The 12,670-nt window shown below is 44.0% G+C and overlaps 1 protein-coding gene across 1 annotated transcript; it reads left to right on the forward strand.

Moving 5' to 3' along the window:
* The first annotated feature begins 762 nt into the window (after positions 1-762).
* On the forward strand, positions 763-2,829 carry LOC113050074 (zinc finger BED domain-containing protein 4-like). Its single transcript, XM_026212776.1, has 2 exons — positions 763-1,564; positions 1,653-2,829. Exons 1-2 carry the CDS (start codon positions 1,092-1,094, stop codon positions 2,740-2,742), a joined length of 1,563 nt encoding a protein of 520 aa, XP_026068561.1. The 5' UTR covers positions 763-1,091; the 3' UTR covers positions 2,743-2,829.
* Positions 2,830-12,670: the final 9,841 nt, after the last annotated feature.

The raw sequence follows: 12,670 nt of genomic DNA on the forward strand, positions 1-12,670 counted from the left end.
GACTAAATTGATTGACATTATCGTCAACGAATAAAGGACGAGACGAAAATAGAATGTGACGAAAATCCAATTAGCAGACGGGAGAGATGAACAAAAGAACCAATGGCAAAACGGAACAGGCGAAACTGCATGAGAGAAGAGAACCAATCAGAGCCTGACTTATTTGACTGAGCTCCCGGGAAGACGGCATTCAAAGAGCAACAAAATGTCCAAAGCTGGGAGAAAAAGAAGGGGAGACTTGTGGGCTCACTTCACATTTGACGACGAAGAAAAAAAAACAAAGTGTGAAGCATGCGGAGCGCTCATTCGTGGCAAGAACACAACGAATTTAAAAAGGCATTTACAGACGAGCCACCCAGACATTTTCTCAAAGATAAATTCACAACAATGTTATTTTGTTTATTGAGCTAAGCAAAATTGGAAGACTGCAGTGGGTAGATGTTGTAGCATTAAATATTACGAACTGAAAAGTACTGTAAAATAGCCCCTTCTTCAAGTTAAATGTGAGCACCGTAATACGTAATATTATGCTATATACATTTGATTAATATTAATGTTTAGTATATTTTATAATGTTCTACTTGTTGACAATATCACAAATATTTCTATATTAGTCATGTGAAACGTGACTGTTCACATCCTATCATTATACATACTAATCTAGCAATATTGTGGTATTTAAAATATACAATATTGCTAGACAAATGAATACCTTTATAAAATCTTTTTTTTTTATCCACCTAGCTGCCAACTTATTAAATATTTACTTTTTTCATGCTTTTATTTGCGTTTAGTGCTTTAATATTTACTGCTTGTACAAATAAAGTGATTGCAATGAATAAATAATATAAACATATTTAAATTATTTTCCTTTTTTATGTCACAGCTACAGAAGTCTCCTGATGAAGGCGGTGAACCAAGCGCAAAAAAAGGCAAAAATGTCTAATCAAAACATTGCTGAAGCACTGTTAGGTACTACAAAGTACAAAAGCAATGCCAGAGAATAACAGGTAAAAGAGGAGGCTATAGCAAAATGGATTGGACGGTCAGGGTTACCACTGACTACAGTAGAAGATGAGGACTTTATTCTCATGATAGAAGCATTTGATAAGAAGTTGACAGTGCCAAAGAAAACAAAAATAAACAATCTGATTGAAAAACACTATGAGGAAGAAATGACAAAGTTTAAGAAACGACTGTGTGGTGCTCGTAAAGTGTCAATTGGAATTGACCTATGGACTAAAAAGGGACTGTCTGCATCATTCCTTGGCATAAGTTGTTGCTTTTTTTGTGTTGATCAAAACAATCCAGAACACATCCTGCTCGCTCTTGAACAAGTTGCCCATCCACACACTGCCCTGTCCATTAAGGCCTGCGTGGATAAGTGCATGCAGGAATGGGGCATTTCAAATGACAAAATTCTGACCGTAATAACGGACAATGGTAGCAATATGGTAGCAGCATTTAAACACACTACTCAAGAAGAAGAAGAGGCTAGCTCAGATGATCAAGAGGAGTCCCCCCGAGGTGAAAGTGATTCAGAGGAGGAGACTGAAGACCATCGGTAAGCCACTTTTATTCATAATTTAATTTGACAGTAAGTTAATGTATTACCTCATTTACCTGATATGTATTTACTTTCTTTTTGGTAGCTATCAAAACATGGAGATGGATATGGAAAGGATGCCATGTGTGGTTCACACGCTGCAGCTTGTGGTCCACATGCTAAACAAGGAGGCAAGTGTGAAGCGAATCCTTGACAAAGCACGATCAATTGTGAAGCTCTTTCGCAAGTCATCTGTTGCAACACAGAAGATTTTGGATAAGTGTGGCCTAATTGTTTTGAATGATTGTCCCACGCGCTGGTCAAGTACATATTACATGATTGCACGACTCCTCAAAGTTAAAGATCCTCTTTGTGAAATAGTGAACGAGATGGGGTGGGACAACTTACTTTCTAGTGAGTGGCAGAAGCTCAGCTCATTGCATGAACTCATGTTGCCTTTTGCCGAACACACACAGACTCTTCAGAGTGACACAATGTCTATGTCACTGATCGTCCCTGCCCTCTTAGATTTGCATAGCCACCTTACTGATTTTGAAGAAAACACAAGTCATCGGGATTTTGCCAATCTAGCACGAAAAATGAAAGTTAATTTAAACCAGCGCTTTGCCTGGGTATTGGATTCATCAGATGAAAAGTTCTCTCCACTTGTTGCTGCTGCTTTCTTTCTCAACCCTACTGTGTGTGATACTCTCCTTGATGTGGCTGATGACAGTGTTCAGGAACTTTTTAAGCAGGCAGAGGGGTATGTGGTCCAGTGCACTCAGAGTCAAGAGAAACTGAATGGACCAGAGCCTGACCCTGAACCACCATCCTCCTCCTCAAGGCAGCCAGTCTTCAGATTTCTGTCCAAATGCCGTGCAAAGTCTAAACCGAAGTCATCCACATGTAGCATCAGGCAGCAACTAAGCAAGTATAAGGAGGAGCTCTCACAGCCCATTACTTGTGATTCAGGAATCCAGTTTTGGCTTGGGAAATGTGACACATTTTATCACAGCTTGAAACCATTAGCATTAGATCTGTTAGCAATGCCGGCTTCGCAAGCTTTTGCAGAGAGGGTTTTCAGTGTCACAGGTGACCTAACCAGGGGAAAGCGTAACAGAGCAAAAGTCACTTTAGCACGAAGTGCTTTCTTGAAAATGAATAGAGGTAAAAAAGTGTTACTATTCTGTGGTTGAATTGCCAGCATTGTGGTAGCAAGAAGAAAATGTCGTTCAGTGCACTTTAGATTCGAAATTAAAAATGTTTGCACTTATTGTTCAGCTCAGCTGTAAGCTTTAAGGTCCTGGACCTAACTTTATTTTTCTTTTATTGATGGTGAATTGGCAGCTAGTTATTGTTTAAATTTCCATGACAGTGTTTGTTGCTGCATAAAAGCTTTTGAATTGAAATAAAGACACCGTTGTATTGACAAAGTTGAATTTGTGTTTTATATATTTTGGTTAAGTTTGTTTCCTATACCAAACTTTAGCCTAGTAAATCTGTTATTGATTTTAGTTGACTAAAATACCAAGCAATTTTTGTCAACTAAAATAAAACTAAAATTAAAACAAATCAGTTGACTAAAATTTGATTAAAACTAAAAAGAATTATAGTCAAAAGACTAAGACTAAAACTAAATTAAAATTTTGTGTCAAAATTAACACTGATCCCAATGCATCCTTTTCATTATCAACATGGATATTAAAATCACCAACTATTAAAACTTTATCTGCAGTCAGAACTAACTCGGATGTAAAATCACCAAAGTCTGTATGGTGCCCTGGTGGCCTGTATACAGTAGCCAGTACAAACATAACGGGAATTATCATTAACATTTGTTTCTCTGGATAATGTTATATGAAACACCATTACTTCAAACAAGTTATACTTGAGCCTGCCCTCTGAGAAATCCTGAAAATGTTGTTATAAATTCAAGCAACACCTTCCCCTTTGCATTTTAGACGTGACTCATGTTTATAACAGTAATCTTGGGGGGTGGACTTAAAATAATGTAATCATCAGGATTTAGCCAGGTTTCTGTCAAACAGAGCACATCTAGATTATGATCAGTGATCATATTATTTACAAAAAATGTTTTCGTAGAAAGGGATCTGATATTCAACAAGCCAAGCTTTATCATTTGTTTATCCATATTGCATTTGTTTTTTATTTGTTGAACCTCAATTAAATTGTTAATCTTAACTTGGTTTGGGCGTTTTTTTTTTTTGTATTTTCTAGTTCGGGGAACAGACACAGTCTCTATAGTATGATATCTAGGTGAAAGAGTCTCTATGTGCTGAGAATTAGCTGACCTCTGTGACGTGAGGCAGCTAGTAGACGGTCGGTTTAGCCAGTCTGTCTGTTTCCTGACCTGGGCCCCAGTTAGTCAAGTATAAACACTAAGACTATTTGCCATATTTCTAAAGAGAAGAGTGGCCCCACCCCAGGAGGGATGAAGACCATCTCTTTTCAACAGGTCAGGTCTGCCCCGAAAGCTTGTCTAATTGTCTATGAAACCTATGTTATTCTCTGGGCGCCACTTAGACATCCAGCCATTGAGTGATGACAATCTGCTATGCATCTCATCACCACGGTAAGCAGGAAGGGGACCAGAGCATATTACAGTGTCTGACATCATGCTTGCAAGTTCACACACCTCTTTAATGTTATTTTTAGTGATCTCCGACTGGCGAAGTCGAACATCATTAGCTCATGAATAACAATCTTACTGTATTTACGTTAGCATTAGCCACCACTTTTAAATTTGCCAAGATGTCAGGTGCTCTGGCTCCCAGTAAACATTTGACTATGGTGGCTGGTGTCTCTATATTCACATTCTGTACAATAGAATCACCAATAACTAGAGCACTTTCATCAGGTTTCTCAGTGGGTGCATCACTGAGTGGAGAGAACCTGTTTAATGTTTTGATTGGAACAGAAGAGCGGTGTTTTGACCCACGACTATGCTGCCTCACTGTTACCCAGTTGCCCTGCTGCAAGGGCTCTGTTGCCGGAACCAAACAATGTACAGGAGTCCCTGAGTGAGACGCATCCAAAGCCGTATCTAGAGCCCTAACATTCTTACTGTCCTCAATTAAAGTTTGGATGCGTGTCTCTAATTCTGAAATCTTCTCTGTCAGCCTAACTATTTCCCTGCATTTATCAAACGTGAATCCCTCATCTGCAACAGAGATAGATAAACTGTACATGTGACAAGAGGTGCAAATAACAATAGCAGGAGAAGCCATTATTCACTGTGCTTGATGAAATATTCTTACCACGGTTGTTTGATGAACTTGTGAAAAACTGGAGCGAGAGAGAGGAGAGGAGAAAAGAAAAGAAAACAGCGATAAGTTTGAATGAAAATGCTAATGACAAGCTAACGAGTGCTAACGCAAAGCAGGTGTAGCTACTGCACTCACGGATATAAAATAAAAGTGAACGATCAAAATAAAACTGATAAGATTGATCGATAATATCAGAAATATGGTGTGAAGTAAGTTATATTTTATAACTCTAAAAAACAGAGAGTGATAGTAAGGTAAAGATTCTAGAGAAAGAAAAAAAAACAGCTACATGGAGCTACGATTTGCAATTCGCTAGACTGCTTGTTGCTGCAGCTGTATAAACTGTTGCGTATATGCTTAGTATTTTGCCCCTGTATACGAATGCAAGACTGGTAAAAATGATGCTCAGTTTAAAACTTGATTATGGTTGCTCATTTAGAAATTAATAAGGGAGACCACTTAAACAGTAAAATGCGTAAGAGTGTTAACTTATCTTAGCTGTGGATTTCGGATGCTTTCTGAAAAGATGCCATACAGATTTAAACTATTTAAATGTTGGGCAGTAAGCTCATTGCCTGCACCATCTGAATAATGATGTGATCATGTCAGATTGATTTAGAACCGGCCTGCACCATCTAGAGTTTCATGACAGAACTTTGTATTTATATTCCATTTATCTTCCATTACCACCTGAGTCACAGTACGGCCGGCAGCCATATCACCCTGGAGCCCAAGACCGGTTGCCCACTGAAGCTAAGCAGGGCTGAGCCTGGTCAGTACCTGGATGGGAGACCTCCTGAGAAAAACTAGGTTGCTGCTGGAAGAGGTGCTAGTGAGGCCAGCAGGGGGTGCTCACCCTGTGGTCTGTGTGGGTCCTAGCGCCCCAGTGTAGTGATGGGGACACTATACTGTCAACAAGCACCGTCCTTCGGATGAGACGTTAAACCGAGGTCCTGACTCTCTTTGGTCATTAAAAATCCCAGGATGTCTTTCGGAAAGAGTAGAGGTGTGACCTCGGCATCCTGGCTAAATTCGCCCATTGGTCTCTGACCATCATGGCCTCCTAACAATCCCCATATCTACTGATTGGCTTCATCACTCTGTCTCCTCTCCACCAGTAAGCTGGTGTGTGGTGGGCGTTCTGGCGCAATATGGCTGCCGTCGCATCATCCAGGTGGATGCTGCACACTGGTGGTGGATGAGGAGATACCCCCTGTCTATGTAAAGCGGTTTGAGTGTCTAGAAAAAAAGCGCTATATAAATGTAAAGTATTATTATTATAGTACAATGAAATCACAAAAAAAAAAAAAAAAAAAAACTTTATTGATGTTGACAGCATCACATCTAGAACCACCAGTTACAATTTTGGACCCAAAAGATGACATCCACATGGAGCGTTATGTCTCTGAGGAGGTTGTCCTGAACTGAGAGCTCTCTCGAACAAATGGAGCTGGCCTAAAGTTCCAGGAGAGTGAGAATATCAGACTCAGTGCTGAAGGTCCACACAGGAGAGTAACCATTCTTTGCACTGATGGCATTCTGGAGAGTATGCGACTCTGTATTTCAGCTCATTCAATTTCAGCTCATAATTATGGGTAAGTAAAAGGATAGGTTTCAAGTGATTTTCTCTTTTCTTTCTCTCTGTTTTATTCCTCTTGTATAGATTAGTTTTTTGTTGACTGATTAAGTTATTAGAATTGGTATTTGTTAAGTAGTAATTGCTATAGTAAATGATTAAATTATTATTTTAACCAAATATTTGTTATACTGATTTCATATACAGCTGCAATAACCTTTGCCTCATTGTAAAATTTGCCAAAAACCACCAGCATGTATTTCTTTCATATTTTGTCAACCATTATGCACTTACCTTTTCTAAAATCAGAGGCATTGTGTCCCCCAGAGAGTCAGAGGTATATGTGTGTAAACTGAGCTCTGAGAAGCTGGTCCTGAGCGGTGAGCTCCAAAGCAGACACAGAAGTCTGCTGATTTTGTAATGACATGGAGGTAGAATAGAATGATAACTTGAAACTGGTGGATGACTGGTGGATTAAGCACAGAATCGCATTTTGGGTGAAAGTAGAAGGTAATTTTGTGTAGTTTGTATGTACTAGAGTCAGAAATGACCCAGGACTGTGGGAAGATATTTTTTTTTTTGATGTCTATTTTAAAATAGTTTTATTTTTTTATTCTGCTGGTGATACTTAGTACTTTCTTGCTCCAAGAAGACAGGCAGCATTACAGAGAGTTTAGTTGGTGAACATGTAGTCCTAGAGCTTCAAGTGTCCATTGGAAGTGGAAGAGAGTAGCAACATCACAATTACTGAGAATGGCCTCATTCGCAAGCCTACCATTCATTTTCCAACTCTGAAGGATTCTGGGAAATATACTGTACTTGCAATGCCATAGATGACACAATGGATTTTAAATTCAAAATTACTGGTATGATGGTAAACCTTTATTTCTATTTTATTCTTTTACAAAGTTATTATTCTTTTTTCTGAAGGTTAGTTTTTCTTTATTTTTATCTCTTCCAGAGGCACCAGTAAAAATCCTAAATAAAGATCAGATGAAGAGTGAGCAGAATGTTGCGTTATATGATGACATTGTATTTGAGTGTGAGCTGTCCATTGCAAGTGTAGTCAATTGGTATAAAATTGGAAGTCCTATTGAGGAGAATGAACACTTCTGTTCTGAGGTGGAAGGTGTTTTCAGAACCCTGGTCATTCTCTGTGCAGAGCTGCAGGACTCTGGAGAATATATTGTTGATGCTAAAAATGATTCGATTTCAATTCATGTCACAATACAAGGTAAAAAGTGTCTTTCAATTGTATTGATGTGAACCTGTGCATGATATCTATAGCGAAACAAAAGTTACTTTTGATACTTTTGATTAGGGATCAGTGAAGATCACTGGCAATGTTGGTGATCCGGATTACCAGGAGATGGTGACAGAAGATGATCTCATCTTAGCTTGTGAGGTTTCTTGAGCCAATGCTCCAGTTAAGTAGCTATTCAATGAAAAGCCATGGGTCCCTAATGAGTGTACACATTGAAAGCCATGGAATTCTCTGGAAACTGACTTAATCCATCATCCTACTTTCTGACTCTGGAAAATACATGTGCAATGCTGTTGATGACCAAATGATAACCATTGTTAAATTTCAAGGTACTGGAAACAATCCTAACAATCCCCATATCTACTCATTGGCTTCATCACTCATCTGTCTCCTCTCCACCAGTAAGCTGGTGTGTGGTCGGCGTTCTGGCACACTATGGCTGACGTCGCATCATCCTGGTGGATGCTGCACACTGGTGGTGGATGAGGAGATACCCCCTTTCACGTATAGCGCTTTGAGTGCTTAGAAAAGCGCTATATAAATGTAAGGAAATATTATTATTATTATTATTATTATTTATTTAATTGTGTGTTTAAAAATGGGGATCTTATGAAATATATTTTAATCTGATTTATAATGATTACATTGCTGTTTGAATCAGTGACTTTAGAGTCACTTGTTTCTTCTATTCTATTGCTGCATGTTTTTCTATATACATGAATAATTTTTTAATTTAAATTTAGCTGTCAGGGACAACTGTTCCGATATAATAATGAAGAAAAAGCCTCATTGAAAGAATTAAAGTGCTATTAGAACCTTATGAAGAAGTTTGGCAGAATAATTTGACATTATTTATGATAATAATAATACAACTGGATCACTTCATATTAATATTCTGTATATAATATATTTTATAGTTTCACTATATAAGTTTCACCACCTAAGTGTCCACCTAATCAATATCATGTGGTGTGACCAAAAAAGTAACGTGGTCTAACTGCATTGCATAAATTTTAAGAAGAAGAAGAAAAAGAAGAAGAAGAAAGATAAAAACATACAAGAAAAATTAAGATTATTATTATTATTATTATTTTTGTGGACACTCTTTGTGTCATTGGCCCATTTATCTGAGAAATACAATGAGACCTTATATGTGTTGTATTTATCTACAGAGCCTCCTGTTGAGTACCTCAACAAAGAAGAGGTAAACCTGGTCACTGGTTACGAAGCAGAGGCTGTCACTTTTACTTTTACTTTTACATAATGCCACAGTATGATGCCTTACCCACACTTTCACCATCAACCCATTAAAGAAGTTTGATAGTGGAGAGTTCATGTGATGCAAACACAGATGAGATGCACTTCAGCCTCTTGGCCAAAGGTTGGTAACTTGGTGACGTTAATAACGTTAGTAACGTTAATATGTGCCATGATCAAGATTTGATTAACATCAGAGGGGACTATTTTCAGCAAATACCAACTTTTGCAGTTTTTTTCTAATATTAAAGAACTTGACTTTGTAACCCTAAATGTTTACATTTACAAACAGAGGCACAGGTTTTGTTCACAAAGAGAATGAAGGAAGTGATGGCTGAGGAGTTTGGAGAGGCTAAATTAGAGCAGAAGTTAGTCTTGAGTCTGGAGAGGTCCAGTGGATGAGACGGAGGAATCAGCGTCGCCTTGGAAACCAAAGCAAAACACCTGCACGTCCTCGTCACAGGCTGATCGGTCACAGATGCTCCCCATCAGCAAGCACACTCAAAAGGAGCACATGCTGCACTCAGAAGATGGTCTCGAACCGAATGCAACGCTGGTCTAATCCCTCTCTCATTTCTTCGCAGAAAGCAGCGAGTGACCGACAGCCCACACACTTTGGAGCACGTCAGGACACCCTCTTTCACCTTGGTTGACACCGAAAAGCACAGAGAGCACACGGGAAGCAACAGCCACCAGAAAGCGGATCAGGACACTTCACCAGGCACCCTACACTTATCAATAAATCCACCCTTCGGGGCATTTAATTAACGCACCTCGTCGAGTGATTCTTCACCCCGTGACAGTGGTGCAGAATGCGGGCAGAACAGTGAGGAATCACCGACAAGATCACCGTCCCAACGCATGAATTTTTTCCCTTTTTTTCCCCCTGTTTCTGTCAGCAGCACTACGGAAGGCGGCACGCGCATCCACGTGATGGAGGACGTCTTACAACGCCTCACTGAAGTAAGCATCCGCCAGCAGCAAATAGCGGAACACCTCGCCACTCCCCTGGGCAGGATGGAGGATGAACTCGCCGCCGTCCGGGCGGCCGCGGCCCAGCGCGTTCGCTACCTGAGCCTCGGGCACAAGCCACCCGTCTGTTACCTAAGATGACGGCCGATGACAATGTGGAAGCCTTCTTTCAGGTCTTCGAAAAACACCGCCCACCGAGAGGGATGGCCAGAGGACGAGTGGGCACGTGCGCTGGCACCCCTCCTCACCGGTGAAGCACAGAGGGAAAACTTCTCACTCCCCCTAACGAGTGCCGACAGTTATATCGAAGTTAAGCGAGAGATCCTGGTGAGGCCCACCGACAGGCCGTCGACATGAGGAACCCACGTGACGTCCAGGAACTGGTGGAGGTGATCGAGCCGGCGGATGCTGTCCATCACAGCGGGGCAGGGGACCGGCTGCTGCCATTCCCCCGGAGGGTGGTCCAGGAGCGACGCCCGCTCGAAGGCACCGCGCGACCAGTCAGCAGGCCGACGGTTCCCCCACCGCGAGATGAGCCCATGCCAAGTGTAGAATCACAGTCACCTCCGCGAGCCTGGCTGGCAGGCTGCATCCTTCACCAATGAGTGCCGGAGGGAGCCCCCGAAGCAGAGGTGAAGGTGGATGGAAGACGGTTCCGGGCCTTGTTGGACTCAGGCAATGCGGTCACCCTCATTCAGTCACGACTGTGCACCCCTCGAAGTGGCCGTAAAAACTTCCTACCGATTACCTGTGTGCACGGAGACACTCGCCAAGTACCGGCCCGTGAGATGGTCATTTCGTCCCCCCAGGGCGCCTGGCCGGTGGAGGTAGGCCTGGTGAAGGACCTGCCGGTGGCCGTACTGCTTGGAAGGGATTGGCCCGGTTTCGAGAAGCTGCTGACCGCCGCCACTCAGCCTTACAGCCCCAAGGGGAACCGTTGAAGACCGAGGTGGTCCCCTACGTGCTCCCCTACGTGCTCTTTGGGATCCGCGAAGTTCCCCAGGCCTCAACTGGCTTCACCCCCTTCGAGCTCCTGTTTGGCCGTCAACCCCGGGGCCTCATGGATGTGGCCCGGGAAGCGTGGGAGCAGCAGCCGGCCCCACATCTTACCGTCATCGAACATGTCCGGCAAATGAGAGAACGGATCGACCGAGTGATGCCGTTAGTCCGGGAACACCTCACCAGGGCCCAACAGGCGCAGCAACGTCATTACGACTGGGCAGCCCAACCACTGGAGTTCCAACCGGGAGACCGCGTCATGGTCCTGGTCCCCAGCTCCGCATGCAAATTTCTGGCCTCCTGGAAAGGACTCTACTCAGTAGTGGAGAGGATTGGGCCGGTCACTTACCGCCTGAGACAGCCGGGACGATGGCAGGCGGAGCAACTCTACCACATCAACCTCCTGAAGAAATGGGTGGGGACCCGGGACCAAGTAGCCGCCCTGAGCCACACTGAGCCCGGGGTTGTGGATGTCAACCCCCACCTTTCGGCTGCCCAGAAGACGGAGCTGCAGCACCTGGTTAGTCAGTTCCAGGATGTGTTCTCCTCTCAGCCCGGGCAGACCAACGTGCTTCAACACCATATCCGGACGCCCCCAGGGGTCATCGTTAGGCAACGGCCCTACCGAGTTCCGGAGGCTCGTCGGCAGGCTATTGAGGAAGAGGTCCAACAAATGCTGAAGTTAGGGGTAATAGAACCATCCCGGAGTCCATGGTCCAGCCCCATTGTGATGGTCCCAAAGCCGGATAGCACCCTCCGCTTTTGCAATGACTTCCGCCGCCTAAACGAAATCTCTGAATTCGACGGGTACCCGATGCCTTGGGTGGACGAACTGCTGGACCGCCTAGGAAGGGCCCGGTACATCAGTACCCTGGACCTCACCAAGGGCTATTGGCAGGTACCACTCTCCGAGGCTGCCAAACCAAAGACCGCCTTCTCCACCCCCAGTGGCCATTGGCAGTACCGGACCCTTCCCTTCGGCCTACACGGGGCCCACGCGACGTTCCAGCGGATGATGGACATCCTCCTGCGGCCCCACCAGGCTTACGTGGCCGCCTATCTGGATGACGTCGTGGTCCACTCCGAAGCGTGGGAGGAACATCTGGATCGTCTGCGGAGGGTGCTTTTGGAGCTCCAGCGGGCTGGACTTACCGCCAACCCCCGAAAATGCCACCTAGCCCTCTCTGAGGCCAAGTACCTGGGCTACCAAGTCGGCTGAGGACTCATCCGGCCGCAAGACAAGAAAGTTGAGGCCATCCACTCCGCCCCAAGACCCGAGACAAAGACCCAGGTACGAGCCTTCTTGGGGTTGGCGGGTTATTACCGTTGTTTTATCCCCAACTTCTCCTCTTTAGCCGCCCCTCTGACAGACCTGACCAGGAAGGGGCAGCCGGAGAAAGTATGCTGGACCCCGTCGCCGGAAGAAGCCTTCTCCCAGGTGAAAGCAGCACTCACGTCCTCGCCAGTACTCCGCGCCCCGGACTTTAGCTGACGCTTCCTGCTGCAGACGGATGCCTCCGACACAGGACGGGGAGCAGTCCTCTCCCAAATTCAAGAAGGTGAGGAGAATCCGATCATTTACATCAGCAGGAAGCTGTCCCCCGCCGAGAGGAAGTACGCCGCCATGGAGAAGGAAGCCCTGGCCATCAGGTGGGCAGTCCTGGAGCTCCGGTACTACATCCTGGGCCGCAAGTTCACCCTGGTAACCGACCACTACACTACAGCCCCTACAGTGGATGGCCCGCGCCAAGGACACCAACGCCAGGGTT

This window comes from Carassius auratus, chromosome 30 (genome assembly GCF_003368295.1).
Source record: "Carassius auratus strain Wakin chromosome 30, ASM336829v1, whole genome shotgun sequence".
In the NCBI taxonomy this organism is placed as follows: domain Eukaryota; kingdom Metazoa; phylum Chordata; class Actinopteri; order Cypriniformes; family Cyprinidae; genus Carassius; species Carassius auratus.